The 23447-nt window shown below is 48.6% G+C and overlaps 2 protein-coding genes across 16 annotated transcripts in view; one reads left to right on the forward strand and one right to left on the reverse strand.

Moving 5' to 3' along the window:
- SBF1 (SET binding factor 1) overlaps positions 1-1635 on the forward strand; it is a 96586-nt gene extending 94951 nt beyond the window's left edge. For all 6 annotated transcript variants that reach the window (XM_061637907.1, XM_061637906.1, XM_061637909.1 and 3 more), the window contains 2 exons: positions 83-214; positions 427-1635. In XM_061637907.1, the coding sequence (XP_061493891.1) occupies positions 83-214; positions 427-525 (231 nt within the window). In that variant the 3' untranslated portion in view covers positions 526-1635. The remainder of the gene's footprint in view (positions 1-82; positions 215-426) is intronic.
- Positions 1636-3615: 1980 nt separating this feature from the next.
- The window catches only part of PPP6R2 (protein phosphatase 6 regulatory subunit 2), a 118385-nt gene continuing 98553 nt past the window's right edge, over positions 3616-23447 (reverse strand). For all 10 annotated transcript variants that reach the window (XM_061637929.1, XM_061637924.1, XM_061637926.1 and 7 more), the window contains one exon: positions 3616-11246. In XM_061637929.1, the coding sequence (XP_061493913.1) occupies positions 11195-11246 (52 nt within the window). In that variant the 3' untranslated portion in view covers positions 3616-11194. The remainder of the gene's footprint in view (positions 11247-23447) is intronic.

Raw genomic sequence — 23447 nt, forward strand, 5'->3', positions numbered from 1 at the left:
CATCTGCGTGTGGGGGAGAGCAGGGGGCCTATCCTGGCAGACACACTTGGGGGCTTTGACTTTTGGCCTTCGTGTCTTGTAGCTGCGGTATTATGACAGCCGCCTGGACGTGGAGTGCAAAGGAGTCATCGACCTGGCTGAGGTGGAGTCGATTACTCCAGGCACCCCCACGATGGGAGCGCCCAAGATGGTAGATGAAAAAGCCTTCTTTGATGTAAGCTGCTTCTTGCCTGAGGAGGGGGAAGTGCCGCCTGAAATACCTAAAGGGGGGAGGCTGTTGCCCTTCCTCTAGGGAAGGCTGGCTGGCCAGCTGATCCTTCTGCTAATGTGGCCATTGGGTACTGGAGCCTGGAAGAGGGAGGAGCCTTTGGCCTTCAGGCCCTCGCTTGCCCGGGAGCTCAGCTTGTCTTCTCTCTTCCCTTGTAGGTGAAGACAACAAAGCGTGTTTACAATTTCTGCGCCCAGGATGTGCAATTGGCTCAGCAATGGATTGACCGCATCCAGAGCTGCTTATCCGATGCCTGAGGTTGCCCCTAAAGCTGCTCTTCTGGGCCTCAGGGAGTGAAGCAGAAGTTATGCCTGGACTGGGTCAGGACAGAACTGAAGAAGGAGATGTGGGATGTGGGGGAGTCTCCCCTCAGTGATCTCAGCCTGGCTTCCCAGGATGTTCTGCAAACCTTGCTTGGCGGAGAAGGTCAGGATCTGTCTGTTACGTCTTGCTAAGAAGAGAGGCAGTGGCAGGTCAGGTTTGGGGTAGCAAAGTGGTCAGCAGCGCCCCCAGGTGGATGGCTTTGGCATTGGCATAGCTGTAAGACCTTCTTGTCACCTCCACAGCCACACCTGCTGACCTGGAGTGCCCTCTGCCAGGAAAGGCAGCAACGGAGGACTGGCCAGCTTGCTGGAATAGGGGAGGGTATGGCGCAGGCGGTGGCACAAACAGTGTTTGGCCCTGAAGTGCTCCCGTCTAGTGGATGGTGTTGGGGAGAGGAGGAGTGTGGGTTCTGGCACTCCTTGCCTCCCCCTCCCATCTTCCCAGATGTTGGCATCTGCTGCTGCTGAAGGTGGGGTTCTATGGGCTGTGGGAATAGGCTCTGTCCTGGGTGAGAGGCTCAAAATGGGGGAGGGAGGAAGAGGAGCCTGCCAGGCTCCCAGCACCTCTTGATCAGTTCCCAGCTTTTTGGTCCTTCCTGCAAGATGACTGTGTATCTGGGCACTGTCCAGTGGGTGCAGCTCATGATCCTCTAATTGCCCCCTCCCCAAATTTTGTGTCATATACCGACATCCCGAAGCAAATCATGTGATCTGCTTTCCTCGCAGACCAGACAGCGGCCATCTTCCGCTGGAGCTCAAGTTTGGTCGGACAGCATTCCCCCTCCCCCTTACATTTTTAAAGGCAAAAAGTGTGTTCTTTCAAGCCCTAAGATGTTGTACATAGTCTGGAACCCAACTGCCCCCTTTTTTTATTTGTACACTAAAGGCTGTGGCTGGTGTGGAGGGTTTTGTAACTTCCTTGAGCAGTTGTAGATTACTGAAGTTTCTGTACATTGTGTCAAATCTACAGAGTCCTTGTGCCTAGAGGAAAAATATATGAGAAAAAAACTAATGGAATTTAATAATAAAAAAAGAAATACACAACACCTTTGTTTGGATGTCACTTCATGCTTCTCCATGGCACAGCTGTACCCATGTAGCCAGAGAGTCATTATGCTTCAGGGCCTTCTGCATGGAGACACATTACCTCAGCACTTCATCTGGGGCACTTGGTCTTGGGAAGCTGGGCTTTGTCTGGATGCCTGGAGAACAGCTTGTGTGTGCACTTGTGTGGGGCAGGGGAGGATGCTTAGCTGCTCATTGCTGTTCTCTTGATCTCAGTGAGGTTGTGCTTTCCTTTTTGCTGTGATGGAACTAACACTGTCCCACAGAGATAACATTTGGAGTGAGGGCAGCTATCCCTAGTCCTAACCATCGTCTTCCACAAAGACATTTTGGAGAATGGAAGTGAGAGTGCCCATCCTGTCTCCTGATCCCTTTGGAGGGATAAGCTGAGTTTCTGTCAAGGGATGCCCCAGGCATTTTCTGGAATGCTTTAAACTAAGAAGCTGGTAGTAGTGCAACTCCAAAATCCGTTTGGGCAGTATCTTTATTAAGACCAATCAAAATCTCAAAACAGTGAGCAAAATGGGGAGGGGGAGAGAGCGAACAAAAATTGGCTGGGTGTTACAAAGCCATAATGCCTGCATTTAGACCAACTCTCAAGATGGAGGTTGGAGACAGGTCTTTGGTAGATGCTGCAGCTCTTGCACCTAGGATTCTGGGACAAAAAACGGCTGACCCCTATTCTTAACAGCATAAAGTCCAGCAGTTACCCAGATGTCTCCAGGCTCTTCATTCTCCAAGGAATCGGGAGAAGAAATTGTGCTCACCCCATTGCCTTGGAAGAACGGAGAAAATATGAACATAAGAGGAACTCTCCTAGATCATATCAAGGTGCATCTAGCCTCAAAGTGGGGCCGCCATGTTTCTGAGTAGCCTACAACCCCAACCCGGTTTGCTTTGGGCATCTGGCAGCTCTCTGGAGGTCCCGATTGATTGTCTTGGCTACTAAGCATTCACAGATGGGGTTTTCATGAGGAAAGCTATAGTGCTCAAGAACATAAGCAGAGATGAAGATTTCCATGCTTTTCAAAATCCTTTCTGCATCCTTTTGGAGCTCGTTAGACAAGGATTTTACTCTCATAACCCGGTGTCACCTCTTGCTGTTTGATGTGGCCTCCATCATTCATTTCTGGGACACCAAATGCAAATGAAGCTAGCTTTTGAAGCGACATGCACGTGATGACCACATTTGGTGCCTAGCAATGCTGCCCTGGGCTCATTCTCAAAGGAACGGTGAGTTATAAATTTAATAAATAAAAAATTAATACTAGTAATAATAATGTGGTAGCGGAAATGGCAAAATAATCTCTGTGAGAGGATGAGCCTGGACATTTCTGGACAGTTTGAGCAGCGTATGTGTGGATGGGTACCTTTTATGTAAAGGGTTTCCCCTCGCTGGATCGTCACCTTGTAGTGGTGAATGGGTGTGCATGTTCCAATGAACCCTGTTCACTCTTCATCAAGAGGCCATGACTGAAATCTGACTAACTAAAGCAAAGATAGGGGCCATCTGCTTGTGAACAGTGGCAAGGAAAACACCAGGTGAAAACTTGCAGCAGCAGCAGTTGTTGCAGCTAGAGCATGTGGGAGCAGAGGCCTGGTAGGCAAAGGGGAAACATTTTTCTGAGGGGGGGAGGGACGAAAGCGGCAGCTGTTGAGGGGAGACCACTTCTACTGATCACTACTCAGAAGAGGGAAAACTGGTGACCCTAGTAGATCAGCCAAGTGGGAAGTTATACCAGTCCACAGAATTCCAGGAGGGAGGGAACAGCATCAGTTCACCCGAGTGGTTGCAATGCCTGCATCCTCCCTCTGAGAGGCAAGATTGGTCAAGCAGTTCAGGGATGAAAGATTCTCAGTAGGAATGCCCTTGGACTAGCAACTGCAGTGGAGGCAGAAAACTAAAAACTCTTACTTGAAACAATGTAACAGCGAACAAAAATGACTTGAGCCAAAACATATGCCATTTCGTTTTATAGACTGTTTTTGTAAAAAGTTGCAACAGAACCTGCCATAATAGCTCCAGCTGCAAATAAGTGGATTAGGACCTTAAAAATTGTGGGTTTAGATCTGGCAGTTGAGGGGGAGATCATTGCTACAGGAACAGACTGAAGGAACGTCCAGGCACACAGAGCAGCACTGAAAATGCAAGTTCTTTCCCCTCTAGCTAAAGCATGGTGTGCCAGCTGCTGTCTGTAACATAACCACAGTTCTGCAACCTCCAACAGCCCAGCTGCTTTCCTTTCTCAACAGAGTTGTGCTGCGCTGTTGGGAGGATGCTACGCAGTTGGTGGCTGGACAGCCTTTGAGTCACCTTGTGGGATCTGTGCTTGTTGCCATTGGTTAGCCACCTCCCAAACTCACATGTACTTGAAGCTGAAATTAGGAGCCAACCCATCTGAGCAGCGCTCTTGAGAAAGGCGGGTCATACAGTAGAAACAAGTGACAGAAGCAAACACAGTTCTCATAGGAAACCACAGGGAGTTTGCTAGGCCATAAGGAACACGAAGGCTTTTCTGCTCAGGAAAGACTGCCTCGGAGCAAGTCCATACTGAGGCAAACGTGCCATTGGGCTCTAAGCAAGAGACTTCTGCCTCCTGACCTGTGATGAGAAGTTGCCTTGGCACTTGAGGGGGGGGTTTACTACAAGGCGATACACATATTTAAAGGCAAGCATATAAAGGCCATCCAATCCTACAGTGTTTGCCTTTGTGTGGCCCTCTACTCCTGCACCACGAGTTGCCCTCCTACTGGCCTGCCTCTTGGCTCAGAGCCTTTGACCTTCTTTTCAGGCTTCAATCCGCTATGTGTGAATGTCTGCTGAAAGGACATCTGGAATGTGCTGGATACTCCACTATTCAACTGGAAGACAGTTTTACGCTCAGCTGGGGGAAGGCTAGTAATTGCTTTTCATCCTTGGCCTTAGGAGTGGAGGTGTGCTGTCACTGAAGAAGAAAAAATGGGCACTTGCCCCCAACAGCCTGTGCAATAATGGTCATATTTAACACAGACAAAGGTTTTGCTGGCCATCATCTAACATAAGGCTGGATCCTCAAGCACCTCATAAACTCAGCATGTCCAAGTTAGCAACCAAGTTACCGAAAGCAATTGGCACCCACACACTACAACTCCATCAGCTACTTAAATGTCTTTTTGGCAGAAGAAATGCTGCAAGGATCAGGTAGTGTAGAAGCCAAAGCTGAAAGGTCAGCCCTGTTGCACAACCGTGCCATGTGAGCCAACACTGTTTCTAAGAGGCATCCTTTTTTACAGATATAATACATACGAGAGCTTGAAGATGATCACAAAGGGGGGTTAGTTCAATGGTAAACTAGCCGCCTGCAGGCAAAGAGCAAAGTCTGTTCAGATGACTGTGGCCACCTCTGGTGGTTGCTGTTCGTCTTCAAGCTGTGCCATGCTAGGCCTGTGAGGCATCCAGGAAACCAGCCATGCACCTCATGGAGAATGCAAGTTGCTCTCTGTCTACACCCACATATATGCCAAATACACAGATGCTCACATTATTCTGTGCCATAGCCAGGCAAGCATGCTGCATCACAAAGGAGACAGGAGGGCCTAGGGCCCATGCTTAGGCTTCTGGCCTCGTTTTGTTCTTGGCTCAATGACCAGACAAAGCTACCAGCACTCCACTGGTTACTGCTGCAGCCGTTCAAGCCCCAAAGGCTAGGCCTTCCCCCAAGGGTCCTTCCTGTTAGTAGCAAGAGAATCCCTCCTCTGAGGCACCACAGATGATCTGGCTTGGCTCAGGAGCCATATTAGCTACCCCTGATTGGGGGAGGGGACCCAGCTGGGGGAAGGTGCCTCTTTGTTTCCAAAAGTATCCATCAAAGAGAAAGGTTGGGCCCAATCAAATTGAAGGTTAATCGATGCATCATGACTTTTTGGCCTCAAATGTGGCACGAGAGCATTCATCATCACTGCGATGTCCCTCCTCTAGGGGGAAAAGGTGGCAGAAACACCAAAAATCCCTTCCCACTCCCTGACTGAGGTGGAATTGCCACCCCTAAATTAACAATGCTGCTACCGCAGCAGCAACAAAATGTTTGCTATCCTTAACACAACAGATGAGTGGGGTGGATCATCCCCAAGACTTAAGCCTAGCTCCACCCATGAAAGTGCAGGACTGAGGGCAAGGCCAATGCGCTCACACCCTGCCCTAGGATGAACATTCCCAAGTATAAACCCCTAGTTCCCATTCCTCTTACCCTGGAAGTCGAGGGCGGGGAGCTGCAATGGCCCACTAGATGGTGTTGGACTAAAAATCACCGTGCCTGACCACTGGCCAATGGAGAGGCCTCTCTTCTCCACTCCCTGCTCCATCCATTGCTCTAAAGGCAGCAGCTGAAGGAGCAAATCCAGAGGCTACCCTGTCTCTCCATTATGATGAGCTGCAGTACATAGATCAAACCTCCTTGCAGAGGGTCTTTATGCCTCTGGTTTGCAATTGCTGGGAGAGTTGCTACTGACTTCATTCCTTACCTGTGGTCTTCCTAGAACCAGCTGCCTGCCCCCCCTCCCCGGGGAAGAGAAGTCTGGACTAGATAAAACCATGCTGGTCCAATGCAGCAGGGCTCTTCTTTGGAGACAAAGGCTTGCACAAAGGCCACTGGTGTACAAGCACACTGCAGAATTTGAGCCACAACAGGAGAAGCTCGGGCAGAGACTATGCTTGGTGGCCTCTGTCCTAACCACACTATGGAGCCTTAGGCAAGTTTTGCCTCGTAGATATCCATAGAAACGTTATATGAAGCAGAGCCCGTTCCAGGGAAAACAAATGCCCTTCAGGGGAAGCGACAATGCTGCACTAGATGGACCATTAGTTGGATCAGCAGTGATCTTCGTATGTAGCTAGGCTCTATATCCTAAAGCCACACCCATTTGTTCTGCCCAGCAGCTGCAAGGTATGCGGCTCTAAACTGAGGTGTCTCCAATGAGCAAGTTTTTGCTATTTGTCTTTTGCTGAGGTTAGAAGCAAACCCTTAGCCTAAGATAATATAGAGTTGATGCCACAGCTAAGCAAGTGGGGTGCTCTGACCCTCCCGAGAACAATTTCCTGCCCACTGTCACTCAAGGCCTCTTTGCTATCCAGAGACCACCACTCTGCCAACTACCAGGGCTTTCAGGGCCTCCATATGGAGTAGAGCTTCCTAAGAGGACTGCCTGGAACCCAACTTCTGGCCTGAGAGAGCCTGCTGAAGAATTTCAGAAAGGGCACTAAGATGACAGAGCATCATCCTAAGGATAAGTTTTGCTGCAGTCGTCAGACCTAGAAGTGTTAAAGCCTCCCTTACATAAGGAAGTTGGGAGAACCCCCCCCCCCCCCAGGGAAACACCTTCACCTCTGTTAAGCCTTTCTTTGGCCACCATTTCATCCGCTGCAAACAACAGGAAGCGGGATTTGGCCAGGGCTCCCCCTAGAGCCATCCTGCACCAGCTTTTGCTATGGTATTCCTAGCACAGGGAGAAGTCCACACACACGTACACCCCTACGCTTTTGAGCAGAACTTTCTCCCACAGAACATCTTGCCCTAGGGTACAAGCCCTCTCAGGAGACCCCCCCCCCAATACACAGCTGGGAACAGCACATTATACTGGTAGCTGTGGGTCCTGCTGCTGCAGAAGCTCTGAAGCCCAGCACTAGCTGTGGGAGTGGTGGGATCAGGCAAGGTGGGGTGTTCTGGACTGAAGAAGAGGGATGGGCACAGGAGCACTGCAACGCCTGGGACCCTTTGGATCTGGTCACCAGCTCAAGAAAGGTCGCTCTTTTCAGAGCCTGTACACCAGGGGCACTTTTGGATGAAGTCTGCAGAAGAGCAAGGCCTTTGCTACTCCCTTGGGTGCTGAATGCAGAAGGCAAGATGTACTTTTAAGAAAGGAAGGTCCCTACGTTGTGGACTGTCCCAAAGAAAGGGAGCTACACTGGCTGGATGGGAAGAGGCAGGAGCAGTCAGAGAAAGATCAGCTACTTTGGCAGCAGGTAGGCTGGGGCTTGACTGATTCACCCTTTGGGCTACCTCCTTACCCGAGTAGCCCAGAAAACTGGCCTCCGTCGGTCCATGGCTAAGTCTATGCTGCCTCTGCCGCTGCTGGGGTGGCATTGCCTAGCCAAAGTACACTGAACCTCCTTGGGGGGCAAAGGCCAACGCAGATGGCAGCGCTATGGCCTTGACCCTTCTCTCTGAAACCCAGATTGTCCTCCTTGCCCCATGGGAGGGGAAACACCCTCTACTGCCAAGAGGGAGAAGGGAGGGTCTTTCTAGAGGCAGTCGTTGGCTGGGCCTTTTTCCTTCCAGCTCATCCAAAGCAGGAGATGGCACCTCCCCCACAGGGAGCTGAAACAACTCTGCCTGCTAGCCAGCTGAGGAGCCCCAGCCCTCCAAGCGGACTCAGCCCCCCATTTCCTGAGAGGAGGGGAAAGCCTTCACCACCTGCCACCGCCTAGACACACCAAAGAGACAGCTGCGGGAACATAGTTTACCCTGCACTGCTAACTTGCATTCCAGTAAATCAATGAGTCAGGCAGCGGCTTTTCACACCACCTGAAGGTTTTAATGGGAAACCAAGGCTGGCTAAGGCAGCGCAAGATGAGCCTCTAGGGTGCCCCAGGCAGGACTCTTCCTTCCGCCCAAGAGAAGGGAAAAGAGCACTTGCCATTTGCTGCAGTCCCACGGCGTCTGTCTGTCTGCTGAAGCAGTTTCTTCTGGGACTTGGTATAAGGTGCCCATATCCTGGGTCAGGCTTGGGGTCTCCCTAGCTCAGTACTCTCCCCACTAACCTGCAGTGCAACTCCAGGGCTTCCAACATGGCACATTTCCAGCTCAACCTGGAGATGCCAGCGTGATTTGAACCTGGGACCTTCTGCCTGCAAAGTGGTTCCTCTACCACTGAGCTGTCACTCTTTCCCAAAGAGTTTATCGTGAGCCTTTGTGCTGTGCAATTATCAGTATTGTATTTCTCTACCTCTCCGATTCTAGAACAGGAGATAGAGTAGAGCTCCACTGACAGGCCTTGGCTTATGCTGGACTTACAGCACCATCATATGCATGCCTACTCAGAAGTAAGTCTGTGACTTACTCCCAGGTAGTAAGGTTGTATAGCATGGATAGCCAACTTGGCACCTTCCAGATGATGAGGGACTACAATTCCCATCCTCCCTGACTGTTGGCCATGTTGGCTAGGGCTGACAGTCCAGCGTCACCTGGAGGCTGTGCCTGGTGTATGTAGGATTGCAACCTTGGCAGTCTTAAGGTCACCTGAAGGCCACAGCCCCCAAGAACATCTGGCTCACCTTGCATCAGCATCTGGAGAGCAGCCAGGCAGATGCTTCTGCAAAGCTCACACGCTGGGATATGAAGGTGGTGGCAATGCACCAGCAGCCCTCCCCCTTCTTGCCCCCAGCAAATGGTTTCCAGAAGCACCTCTGAGCCTGGAGGTCCCAATGAGTTAGCACAGCTGACAGAGCTGTCTGTGGCCACCAAGAATTTATCTAATCCTTTTAAAAGTTGCTAATAACAATGAGCAAATCTTGGGACTGGGAATCCCAAAATTCTTCTTTGATGGTGTGACAGAGGGCTTCCTTTAGCCCATCCTGAATCTGAACCAATCATAATTTCATCTCATAACCCCAAATTTTGGTATGGAGAAAGAGAGAACTTCTCCCTCCTTTCCCTACATCATGCCCACTTGTAGAATCTCTTTGCTATCCAGCCTTAGTCCCGAAGAAGCCCCAGAAGGTGTTGCCTTTCCTCAGAGGGAAGGTGCTTCAACAGCCTGATCAGTGGGGCTGTCCTTTTCACCCTCTTCTTCAATGACGCAATGCCTCTTCTGAGAGGGGACAGGCCAGAAGAGCACAAGTGTGCCAATGGAGCCTCAGTCTGGGTGTTTTTGTACAAGGCTTGCTGGACGGTTGCTGCCAGTGCAAGGCCACCGCTCAAGGCAGCAGACTGCTGAGCTAGAGAGGCTACTGGCCTGATGCAGCAGCAGCATGAAGCTCAAGCCCTCACAACTAGCAAAAGAGAGAACAATGAGTGTAGCCTTCCGCTTAGAAATGCCACAGCTCCCCTGAAGTTACACAGCCCCCAAACTAGAGGCCCAAGCAGCAGGATAGAGCCCTTGGCCACTGCTTCCCCCACATTCAGGCGTAAGTGGAAACATTTAATGTCTGGAATAAGTGAGCATCACAGTCTGACATTTTAAGGGAAGTACTTCGGAAAGCAAACAAGAACAGGGGCAGGGGTAGACTCAGGCAACAGCTGTGCTAGACTTTTAAGTGACACCCCCCCCCCCGCAAACCAACTGAGAAGCTGCAGAAGCTTCAATCCCAGGTACTCCTAAGTGTCTGATTTTCCAGCTCGGCTGTTGTTCCAACCAGCAAGCATCAACTGAGGATTTACAGATAGCAGCTGATCCTGGCTTCTGCTGCCCCCGGGGTAAAAGCAGCTCCTACGCCCCGGCCCCTGCACAGCACAGCCAGGGTACAGTGAGGGGGGCAGGTTCCTCCAAGGTAGGGGGAGGAGAAAGGAAGGATACACACAGGCCCCCCAGGCAAGAGCAGCCATCTGCAGCTGAGCTTGGGCCAAGCCCTCCCCTCCTGCAGAGATTTCTGGGGCATTGCGAGCAAGAGTCAAGTCTGATGGGATCCGCCGCCTCTTCCAACCTCCAAGGCTGGCATTAGATTCAAAGTGCAAAGTGTTGCAGTTCCTGCATCCATTAAGAACATTACAAAAGAAAATAAACTAAAAGAAGAGCCCATTGCGGCTGGAAAAATAGACAACCCTCCAGGAGCCTGTCTGATCCTATGGAGATGCCTGGCCACTGCGCCCGCTGTTTCTTTGGGGTGGCTACTCTTCTCCAAAGCCAAGCACCAGCAGCACCAACCACAGGGCTGGCAGTAGCTGGCGTTGGGAGGAAAGAGGGCAAAACTAAACAGAGACTCCCAAAGGGGCCTCCTTCCCTGAAACAGTAAGAAAAATGTGGCAAAAAGATCCTGCCTTCAGGCCACTGATTCCAGGGGCCTTCCTGCCCCATCCTGCCTGCCTCCTCTCACCAGCACACATTTCCAGTAAGGCATTATTGCTATACAGAAGGATGTCCAGGCCCAGTTCCACCTAGACCCTGAGTCCCACGAGGCCGCCTGGGGCACTGTCCATGCGGCAGTCTTCTGCCTCCTGGAAGAGAAGCTGAATCCTGGAAGCCAGAACAGGAGGGGGCACAGGACTCCCTCCCCAAAGGACCAAGGCGGCGGCGGCGGTGGCAGAGATCACAGAGATTCAAGGCTGGCTGGAGGCTTCTGTCAGGCGACATCTCATCCGGGCTACATTTCAACAAGGCAGGGAGGGGCCTCCTTCCAGAACAGAGCGGCAAACCTGAAATGGCACCTCTATTCTTGAGTGCCAGTACTCTTGGCAACACAGCGTGTATTACTCAAAATTAAATGAAGTTGTCTGGAGGAGGGCAAGCTGCATCCCCACAGTGGCAGCCCAGCCTGGGTCTGGCACATCCAGCGCCACGCAGTGTGTCAAGCTGGACCGTTCAACGTGGCCTCTGCTCCGGGCAGGGGATCCTCTTTCCTGCATAGATGGAAACAGACAGAACAGAGGCATGTGAGGGACTGTGCCAAGGGACGCTTCTGCCTCACCTACCTGATTACGGTCTCACTGACTTTTACCTTCTGGAAGCATCTGGGGGAGGGGCTTTAGGGTGGTCATAATCGCTTCCTTTCTTGCTGTGATTCAAAAAGAATCTTATCAATGAGGATTTTCCTGTTTGTTCTCAGCTGATCTACCAAGTTCAGTACGAGCTGTGAGATCTTTCAGTAATAACCAACACTACAAACTGTAGTTTAAACAAGAGCAGTGTTAACAAGCTCAGAAGAGCAGACAAAGATTAGAAAGGATCTAGAAAATCATTCTCATCCAAGAAAGCCTTGAGGTGAGTTACCACCATTTGCTCCAACTCATTGCTCAGGAAAGGCAAGTTAGAGGTTGGCCAATAGAAATCAAGGATGTTCTAATTTAAGAAAGGTGTTTTTCCCAACTAAGGTTAGTGGAGCTGAAGCAGAACACACATCCAAGGAAGTATTTACTACCCACATGGCCCTGGTGCTTTTCATCAGCCAGGACAGGCACTGGATGCCATGAGACCATTAAGGACTATGTGTAGGCTCCAGGTGGAGAACCCATATACAATGGGAGGGTTGAAAAGTGTCGACCTCCTCCAGAAGTGTTGGAAATGGGGATGTGAATCTCAGTGTTTAGAACTCCATTGGATAGGACTGATATACTGAGGCTTGGAAGCAAGGTGTACTGAACATGAGGCCCTAGTTGAGACCATCTTATTTATTTTTTATTTATTAAATTTATATCCCACCCTTCCTCCCAGAAGGAGCCCAGAGCGGCAAACAAAAGCACTAAAAACAAAAGACTTTAAAATATATCAACACAAAACATCTTTAAAAATGTTTTTAAAAAATAATCTGCTTTAAAAACATCTTAAAAAGCAATTCCAGTACCAATGCAGACTGGGATAAGGTCTTTACTTCAAAGGATTGTTGAAAGGAGAAAGGACTTTAATAGGCACCTGAAAGATAACAGAGATGGTGCCTGCTTGATATATAAGGGGAGGGAATTCCAAAAGGCAGGTGCCACAACACTAAAGATCTGCTTCCAATGTTGTGCAGAATGGAACTCCTAATAAGATGGTATCTGCAGAAGGCCCTCACCTGCAGAGCACAGTGATTGACTGGGTATATAAAGGTAGGACGGTCTTTCAGGTATTCTGGTCCCAACCTGCGTAGGCCTTTGTACACCAAAGCCAAAACCCTGAAGTTGGCCAAGTAACTAATGGGCAGCCAGTGCAATTCTTTCGGCAGCAGGGCAACACGTTGGTGATAGCCTGCCCCAGTGAGCAGTCTCACCACCGCATTTTGCACCAGCTGCAGCTTCTAGACCAACCTCAAGGGCAGCCCCACATAGAGCACATTACAGTAATCCAGCCTAGAGGTTATCAGTGCATGGACAACAGTGGTCAGGCTATCCCAGTCCAGAAACTGCCACAGCTGTCTTACCAGCCAAAGCTGGTAAAAGGCACTCCTAGCCACTGAAGTCACCTGGGCCTCTAGCAACAAAGATGGATTAGTTGAGCCATCAGCCTCAATTAACACATCACAGGCTAGCAGCAGTAGCTGGGAGGGACCAGCCACACACATAAATTCAGAGCACCCTAGCGAGGGAGCCCCAGCTGATGAAGCGTCAAGGCGAGTTAAGCAGCAGAGCGAGGAGGCCAGGGCCCCCCACTCTGCTCGTCTGTTCCCTGACCACAACTAAACCGCAGTCTCCAACCTATTGACGTAATAAACCTTAAACAAAACTATGCAGGTAAGAAGTCAGCAGGGGTGTGGGGGCTTTCCAGTGTTTTGCACCGCCTGCAGCATGTACAACTATCTGCCTGTTGGACAGTAGTTGTGGGTGTGCTCTCGGTGCAATGAGCTCCTGGCTCTCCGGGAACTTCATTTCCTTGAGGCCAAGGTGGCTGACCTGGAAAACCAGAGAGGCAGAGAGGTGTGTGGAGGAGGCCTTCAGGGACGTTATAGCTGTGTCCCACTCCAACGATGATAGCTCTCCTGCTATCATGGAGAACAATGGTCTCAGGGAAGGAGAGCATCCAGCCGAGGAAAAGGGAAATGATCCCTTAGAAGGGACCCATTCCATGGGGGATGAGCAGCAATCCTCTCATGCCGAGGATATATCTCCAGGGGGTGGAGGGATCCTTGTAGTGGGTGATTCGATCATTAGGAACATAGACAGTGGGGTGTGTGTGATGGGTATGCAGACTGCAAGGTGTTTTGCCTGCCTGGTGCGAAGGTTGTGGATATCGCCCGTCGTTTAGACAGTTTGGTAGACAGTGCTGGGGAGGAGTCAGTGGTTGTGGTGCACGTTGGCACCAACGACATGGGGGAATGCAGCCGTGAGGTCCTGGAAGCAAAATTTAGGTTGCTAGGTAGGATGCTGAAAGCCAGGACCTCCAAGGTGGCTTTCTCTGAAATGCTACCGGTTCCACATGCAGGACCAGCCAGACAGGCACAGCTTTGCAATCTCAATGCGTGGATGAGACAAAGGTGTCGGGTGGAAGGGTTTGGATTTGTTAGGCACTGGGGAACATTTTGGGACAAGCCGGGCCTGTACAAAAGGGATGGGCACCACTTGAACCAGAATGGAACCAGACTGCTGGCACTTAAAATTAAAAAGGTGGCAGAGCAGCTTTTAAACTGACTGAGGGGGGAAACCCGACAGGAGCTGAGGAAGGTCCAGTTCGGAATAAACCTCCCCCCTGGGATAAAGACCAAGGAAATGATGAAATTTTAAAAGGGGTAGGCCTAGAAGTAGGCATTGTGAGAGCAGGGGCACAGGATATACATTCAGAAGGGCAAAATTACCACAGGCCAAACCACAAGTGCCAAAGACACTTGAAGAGAGACACTGCTTACAAGTGCCTGTACGCTAATGCTAGGAGCCTCCGAACCAAGATGAGAGAACTGGAGTGCTTGGTCTTAGAGGAGAGCACTGATATAGTGAGCATAACGGAGACCTGGTGGAATGGAGAAAACCAGTGGGATACGGTTATCCCTGGATATAAACTATATTGGAAGGACAGGGAAGGACGTATAGGTGGCGGAGTCGCTCTATATGTGAAAGAAGGCATTGAATCCAGCAAGCTTGAAACCCCGAAAAGAGGCAGACTCCTCCACAGAATCATTGTGGGTGGTGATACCATGCCCCAGGAGGGATTTAATACTGGGAACGATCTATCGTCCCCCTGATCAAAATGCTCAGGGAGACCTTGAGATGAGATATGAAATTGAGGAAGCATCCAAACTAGGAAATGTGGTAGTAATGGGTGACTTCAACTACCCAGACATAGACTGGCTGCATATGTGTTCCAGTCATGACAAAGAAGCAAAATTTCTAGATATTCTAAATGACTATGCCCTAGACCAGTTGGTCATGGAACCGACCAGAGGGACGGCAACCCTGGACTTAATCCTCAGTGGGGACCGGGACCTGGTGCGAGATGTAAGTGTTGTCGAACCGATTGGAGCAGTGACCATAGCGCTATTAAATTAAACATACATGTAAATGGCCAATTGCCAAGAAAATCCAACATGGTCACATTTGACTTCAAAAGAGGGAACTTGACAAAAATGAGGGGATTGGTAAAAAGATAGCTGAAAAACAAAGTCCAGAGGGTCACATCACTCGAAAATGCTTGGAAGTTGTTTAAAAACATTGTATTAGAAGCACAACTGGAGTGCATACCGCAGATCAGAAAAGGTACCGCCAGGGTCAAGAAGATGCCAGCATAGTTAGTGAGCAAAGTCAAGGAAGCTCTTAGAGGCAAAAAGTCTTCCTTCAGAAAATGGAAGTCTTGTCTGAATGAAGAAACTTTCAAAAAGCGTTTGACAAGGTACCTCACCAAAGGCTTCTGAGGAAGCTTAGCAGTCATGGAATAAGAGGAGAGGTCCTCTTGTGGATAAGGAATTGGTTAAGAAGCAGAAAGCAGAGAGTAGGAATAAACGGACAGTTCTCCCAATGGAGGGCTGTAGAAAGTGGAGTCCCTCAAGGATCGGTATTGGGACCTGTACTTTTCAACTTGTTCATTAATGACCTAGAATTAGGAATGAGCAGTGAAGTGGCCAAGTTTGCTGACGACACTAAATTGTTCAGGGTTGTTAAAACAAAAAGGGATTGCGAAGAGCTCCAAAAAGACCTCTCCAAACTGAGTAAATGGGTGGAAAAATGGCAAATGCAATTCACTATAAACAAGTGTAAAATTATGCATACTGGAGCAAAAAATCTGAATTTCACATATACGCTCATGGGGTCTGAACTGGCGGTGACCGACCAGGAGAGAGACCTCGGGGTTGTAGTGGACAGCACGATGAAAATGTCGGCCCAGTGTGCGGCAGCTGTGAAAAAGGCAAATTCCATGCTAGCGATAATTAGGAAAGGTATTGAAAATAAAACAGTCGATATCATAATGCCGTTGTATAAATCTATGGTGCGGCTGCATTTGGAATACTGTGAACAGTTCTGGTCGCCTCATCTCAAAAAGGATATTATAGAGTTGGAAAAGGTTCAGAAGAGGGCAACCAGAATGATCAAGGGGATGGAGCGACTCCCTTACGAGGAAAGGTTGCAGCATTTGGGGCTTTTCAGTTTAGAGAAAAGGCGGGTCAGAGGAGACATGATAGAAGTGTATAAAAGTATGCATGGCATTGAGCAAGTGGATAGAGAAAAGTTCTTCTCCCTCTCTCATAATACTAGAACTCGTGGACATTCAAAGAAGCTGAATGTTGGAAGATTCAGGACAGACAAAAGGAAGTACTTCTTTACTCAGCGCATAGTCAAACTATGGAATTTGCTCCCACAAGATGCAGTAATGGCCACCAGCTTGGATGGCTTTAATAGAAGATTAGACAAATTCATGGAGGACAGGGCTATCAATGGCTACTAGCCATGATGGCTGTGCTCTGCCACCCTAGTCAGAGGCAGCATGCTTCTGAAAACCAGTTGCCGGAAGCCTCAGGAGTGGAGAGTGTTCTTGCACTCGGGTCCTGCTTGCGGGCTTCCCCCAGGCACCTGGTTGGCCACTGTGAGAACAGGATGCTGGACTAGATGGGCCACTGGCCTGATCCAGCAGGCTCTTCTTATGTTCTTATGAACCAGCCAAGTATGTAAGCTTAGGACAGTGTAGCAAGGGAGCCCACTCCACGAGCCAGTGAGCCCCAGGCAACTGTCTGTGCCCCAGCAACAGACCATCAAGATGAGTTTAGCAGCAGGGTGGGAAGTCCAGGGTACACCACTCTGCCCGTCTGTTCCATGACCTGAACAAAACCTAAGCTTTCAATGAAGTAGCTCAATAAACTACAAAAATAATCATGCAGGTAGGAAGCCCGCAGGGGTGTGGGGCCTTTCCATTGTTTTGCACTGTCTGTCTGTTGGACAGAAGGCATGGGATGCCTTTGGTGCAATGAGGTCCTGGCTCTCGGGGAACAATTTTGTTTACTTGAGGCCAAGGTTCCTGACCTGATAAAGCTGGGAGAAGCAGAGAGGTTGGTGGATGATGCCTTCAGGGACATTATGGCTGTGTCCCACTTCCAGGATGATAGCTCCCCTGCTATTGTTTATTATTTATTTCAAGATCCTTCTCACATGTACTATCGCAGAACCAAGTATTCCCCATTTAATAACTCTGAATTTTGTTTCTTTTTCCTAGGTGTAGAACTCTGCAAGTATCCCTGTTAATTTTCATTCTGTTGTTTTCAGCCCAGTGCTCCAGGCTACAAAGATCACTTTGAAGTTTGTTTCTGTCCTCCAGAGTATTAGCTATCCCTCCCAGTTCTGTATCATCTGCAAATCTGATCAGCATTCCCTGCATCTCCTCATCCAAGTAATTAATAAAAAAGTTGAAGAGCACTGGGCCCAGGACCAAGCCCTACAGTACCCTGCCCATTACTTCCCCTCCCAGTTTGAGAAGGAACCATTGATCAGCACCCTTTGAGTACAATTTTGTAGCCAACTGTGGATCCACCTGATTTATTTATTTATTTATTTATTTATTTATTTATTTATTTATTAAATTTATATACCGCCCGACTAGCAATAGCTCTCTGGGCGGTGAACATAAAATAGCATAAAAATACAATGAATAACAAAATAATACTAAAATACAATCATCAATCCAATACAATAAACATTTTAAAAAATAAATCAGTGTAACTTAAAATGCTTCAGAGAATAGGAAGGTTTTGACCTGGCGCCGGAAGGAGAGCAGAGTCGGCACCAGGCGTACTTCCTCGGGGAGACTGTTCCATAGTTCGGGGGCCACCACTGATAGTTATTCCATTCAGCCCACATTTAGCTAGTTTGCTAATTAGAATATCATGGGGTGTGTTGTCAAAAGCTTTGCTGAAGCCGATATATATTATGTCTACATCATTCCCACAGTCTACCAAGGAGGTCACCCAATCAAAAGGAGATAAAATGACTCTCGCAGGATTTGTTCTTGACAAATCCATGTTGGCTTCTAGTAATCACTGCATTGTTCTCAAAGTGCTTACAGACGGACAGCTTCATAATCTGCTCCAAAATTTCCCCAGGAATCCACCACCTATAGGGATTCAGGCTGTGATGAGAGATGATAATAAAGATAACAGACAGTGATTCCGAGAGTTTTTCAGCCAGTTCCTTTTTTACTCTATGATGTAGTTAATCGGGCAACGGAAAACTGAACCTGTTCAAAGTAATTAGGTATTCCTTGACCATTTGCCTATCAATCTCAAGCTGCAATCCTACCACTTCAACTTGTACTTCAGGCTCGCCAGGTGGGTCATAGATTCTCTTTTGAAAGAAGACTCGGCCAAAGTAGGAATTGAGCAATTCTGCCTTTGTCATCTGTTATCATTTTGCCATCCTCAATAAGTAGCTGAACTACATTTTCTTCTTTGTCTTTTACTATGGACGTACCTGAAGAAAGTTTTTGTTGCTTTTAGTATCCCTCGTTACTTCAGCTTCTTCTCAGTTTTAGCCTTCCCATCACCTTCCCTACAATTCTGTGCTATGTGTCTGTACTCTTCCTTTCTGGCATCACCATCTTTCCATTTCCTGTATGTGTCCTTTTTTGTTTTCAGGTCACATTGCTTTTTGTGAAGCCACATTGGCTTTTTCTGCTGTCTTCCCCCTTCGTTCCTTGTTGGAATTGTTTGCCATTGTGCCTTCAGAACTTTCTTTTTTAGAAACTGCCACTCATCTTGCACTCATTTCTCACTAGGGTTCCTTGCCATGGGATCTTATCATTGTTCTGAGTTTTATTAAAATCGGCTTTCTTGAGATCCAGGGTACGCGTATGGCTACTTTCAGCTTTTGCTTTCCTTTAAAATCAAGTATGTGGTCACTACACCCCAGAGTTTCCGTAACTGCCATTTGATCCACTAAGTCATCTTTATTGGTTAGAATTAAGTCAAGAATAGCTGATCCTCTAGTTCCTTCCTCCACTTTCTGTAGGAGAAAGTTATCAACAAAACAAGTCAGGAATTTCTTGGAGGGGCCGTGTTTGGCAGAATTTGTTTCCCAACAGGTATCAGGGTAATTGTGTCTGATCTATTCTGGTATCTGGTTGCCTGCTGCTGGAGGTTTTTCTGCCTTCAAAAATTGGTATCTGGTGTGAAGTTGCTGAGCCGGTAACCATAGCAACCTTGATTTTTAAGGTTGCCAGTTCTTTTATTCCTCTCAAATAGGGCACTGGGGAGTCCCTTGTGGCAACAGATGCAAGCACGACGGAGCTCTTGGACCAGCCCAGTGCTCTCCTACATTCTCCATGCATGACAACAATCTGCTTTGTGGAAAGCCTTCAAGAGAAAGGGCGATCCTGAGCTGTCCAAGAATGTAGTGTAAGCTCTCAGCTGGAGGGTCACTGCAGTGGTAGTGGACAATTTCAATTTATATGTCTCATAACACTAACAAGCTGAAGTTCCTTTTTTGTTGCCTGCCCAAGCGAGCCATGGAGGAGGAAAGAGAACGAATGGAATGAAGAGGAGGGGGGGGGAACCCAGTAAGGCCAGAAAGGCAAAGGAGCAATAAAGGAGGAGGTAAGTAGAAAGAATCAGAGATAAGGAAAACACACACAGAGATAGTGTGGAGCTGTAAAGGAGAGCTCTGTCCTAGACAAAGGTGGGAGCAAACAGGGGGAGGAGCTTAGGGTCACATGAGTGGTCTAAACATTTATTATGCATTTGCTACCTTTCAGGATTAAATGCAGCATATTGGATTAATCCCAAATGAAAACATTAATTCCATACAGTCACTATTCTTGTGACAGCAATTTGTTTTAAACTATTTTTAATATTGTAGTTTTAAATTGCTGGGACCCGCCCTGGGACTTTGTGGTGAAGGGCAGATAACAAAAAAATATAAGACATGTAACTGGAAACTGTTGCTGGGCCCTCCTTGCCCAAAAGGGTAGTTGCAACAAGCACTAACTGGGAGCAGATTGTAAGGAAGGAGAGTGTGGCGAATACAGGACAACAGACAGAAGAAGCCACCGCATGAAGAAAAACTGAAAAAAAGAAGTTTTTCTCCATTTCTCACAATAGGATTTGATTTATTTATTTATATCCCGCCCTTCCTCCCAGCAGGAGCGCAGGGTAGCAAACAAAAGCACTAAAAACACTTTAAAACATCATAAAAACAGACTTTGAAATACATTAAAACAAAACATCTTTAAAAACATTCAGGACCCAGTAGTAGGACCCAGTTGGGGTCATTCAATGAAGCTGAATGTTGGAAGAGTCACGACAGAGAAAGGAAAGGACTTCTTCACACAGTGCAGAGATGAAACCATAGAATTTGCTAGCACAAAGCAGTGATGGCCACCAACCTGGATGGTTTTAAATGAGGGTAATTCATGAAGGATAAGGCTAACCCTAGCCACAATGGCTAGTGTTCCACCTCCACTATCGGAGGCCATATACCAGTGGCTGCAAATCAAAAGTGGTGTTGTGAGCCCTGCTGGATGGGGGTGCACTGACGAGAATGAAGAGGAGCAGGAGGAGGACTTAGAGTGGGATGGTCGAGCCAGTGAAAGGCCGAGCAGGAAGTTGGACTCTGAAGGCGCCCCAGCTCTGGACTTGGGACAGTTCAACCCCAACAGCTCCAGATATCCCTGTGGAGAGTCAACCTGACCAGCCAATTGTTTCCCAGCCTGATGCTTCTTCTCTCCCGGCGCCCAAAGGCAGCCCTCCTCCTTCTGAGGGGGAAGATGGGACAGTGACGGGGGTTCTGCCTTCACCTTGTGCCATGAGGCAAATGCGGAAATTCAACAGACCCAGCTGAGGTGGAGTCTTCGCTTGCATGTGCGCTCCAACAGTGACAGTTGGCACACGCTGGTAGGGTGCCTGCCCAGCCTTCCTTAAGCCAAGTGAGGGGGGAGTAGTAGTTGCCAAGTCAACGTCTGAGTGCAGGGAAGTTGTGCCTGGCGAGACCTAGAGAGATGCTGAGTTCTGAGTAAGCCGGAGGTAGATTCATGAAGAGCACTGAATTGAAACTTTCTCTTACTACAATAAAAGAAAAAACCACAGCTGTGTCTGAGTTCTTCGAGTTTGGGCAAGTGGGGAGAGTGCTGTTGTGCTCCGATCCTGTTTGTGGGCTTCCCCAAGGCCACTAGCTGGCCACTGTGAAAACAGACTAGGTGGCTGCCCTTTGCTCTCCTTCTTCTTCTTATCTTTGTTATCTTTATTTATACCCCGCCCTTTTTCCAAGTGGAACTCAGGGCGGCTTACAACAACATAAATACATATGATTAAAACATTCAAAATTTTACATTAAAATAAGATTAAACCATTAGCAAGCTTAAAACATTTAACATCCACTTAAAATAAATAAAACAAATTAAAATAGTGCAATTAAGCAACAGACAATGCAGCAACCTCTCAACGAACTGTCCTAACCACCTTTTATTCTAAAAGCCTGTTGGAATAAAAAAGTCTTTGCCTGCCGACGGAAGGACAATAAAAAGGAGGGGCAGCCACCGAAAAGGCCCTCTCTCGCATCCCCACCAATCGTGCTTGTGAGGGCATTGGCCTCTCCCGAAGATCTCAGGGCCCGGGCAGGCTCATATAGGGAGATACGGTATAAGAGATAGCCTGGACCTAGGCCGTATAGGGCTTTATAGGTCACAACCAACACTTTGAATTGTGCCCGGAAACAGACTGGCAGCCAGTGTTGTAACAGGGGGGTTGTATACTCCCTGTAGCCAACCCCAGTAAGCATTCTGGCTGCAACTCGCTGTACCAATTGAAGTTTCCGAACAGTCTTCAAAGGTAGCCCCATGTAGAGCGCGTTACAGTAATCTAAACGGGATGTAACTAAGGCATGTATCACCTCAGCCAGATCAGGCATCTCCAGGAACGGGCACAGTTGGCGCACTAGTCTTAACTGAGCAAAGGCACTCCTGGACACCGCAGAGACTTGCGCCTCCGAATTTAAAGCCGAGTCCAGGAGCACACCCAAACTGCGAACCTGTGTCTTCAGGGGGAGTGTAACCCCATCCAGCACAGGCTGAATCCCTATTCCCTGATCTGCCTTTCGCCTGACCAAGAGTACTTCTGTCTTGTCTGGATTAAGCTTCAATTTGTTCACCCTCATCCAATCCATCACTGATGCCAGGCACCGGTTTAGGGCCAAGACAGCCTCCTTGGTATTAAGTGGAAAGGAGCAACAGAGTTGGGTGTCATCTGCATACTGATGGCACCGAACCCCAAACCCCCGGAAAACCTCTCCCAGCGGTTTCATGTAGATGTTAAATAGCATGGGGGACAGAACTGAACCCTGAGGGACCCCACAGGCCAACGGCCACAGAGTCGAACAGGAATCCTCCAGCACCATCTTCTGGGTTCGACCCTCCAGGAAGGAACGGAGCCACTGTAAAACAGTGCCCCCAAGACTCATCCCAGCAAGGCGGCCCAGAAGGATACCATGGTCGATGGTATCGAAAGCCGCTGAGAGGTCCAGTAGAACCAACAGGGACATACTCCCCCTGTCCAGTTCTCTGCGTAGGTCATCCACCAAGGCGACCAAAGTCATCTCTGTCCCATACCCAGGCCTGAAACCAGACTGAAATGGATCTAGATAATCTGTTTCATGCAGGAATCCCTGGAGCTGGGAGGCCACCACATGCTCTATTACCTTGCCCAGGAATGGAACATTAGACACTGGCCGATAATTATCCATAATAGAGGGATCCAGGGAGGGCTTTTTCAGCAAAGGCCTTACAACTGCCTCCTTTAGACACATTGGAACTCTGCCTTGTTGTAGGGAGGCACTGACCACTCCCCTCACCCATTCAGCTGGCCCCCCTCTGGCACTTTTTATAAGCCAGGAAGGGCAAGGGTCTAGCAGACATGTGGTGGCTCTCACTTCTCCAAGGATCCTGTCCACATCCTCGGGTTGTACAAATTGAAAAGAATCCATTAATGTCGGACAAGCAGGTGCCCAAGTTACATCTCCTGAGACTGTATCAATTATAGCGTCCAAGTCCAAGTCTTATGTGCTTGTATTCTGGGACGCAGTCCGATTTCCACTTAACTCAGCCAACAGGATGCAACTGACACTTACTTCTAAGGATTTCTTTGTGCCCTGAACACCAGCCAAGGAGACTTCTCATCTGCCGAGTGTGATAGAAACAGGGCTACATGCCTGCTATGATTCTGTGGATGTGTGAAATAAGGAGAGAGCCTTGAGCTGGGTAGTGAATCTATTGAGAATCTGAGGTTTCCTTTTAAAAAACCCCAGCAAGTTTGAAACCCCTAAGCATGCAAACCTAAAAGTGTGTGAACAGTAGTAAGCAAGTCACAGACCCCAAAGCACAGAGACCCATCCTGAAGAAGGATCTTTTCACAAGATCCTCAGTGTAGCAGTGGAGTGTAGCACTGGTAACCTCACAACTGGACTACCGTAATGCACTCTATGTGGGGCTTTCCTGGGGACTGATCAAAATGCTGCAGCTGGTGCAGAATGCTGAGGATAGGTTGCTGAGGAAACTGCACTGGCTAGCAATTAGCTACCGAGCCTCGTTCAAAGTCCTGTTGTTACCATATAAAGCTCTGAGCAATGCAGGACCAGGTTACCTGAAAGACCATCTACCCCTATACAGACCTGGAGGATCACTTGGGTCTGCTTGTGGAACCACACTCTATGGCAAAATGGGCATTTTCTGCT

The sequence above is a fragment of the Rhineura floridana genome, chromosome 8, assembly GCF_030035675.1.
Source record: "Rhineura floridana isolate rRhiFlo1 chromosome 8, rRhiFlo1.hap2, whole genome shotgun sequence".
Lineage (NCBI taxonomy): Eukaryota > Metazoa > Chordata > Lepidosauria > Squamata > Rhineuridae > Rhineura > Rhineura floridana.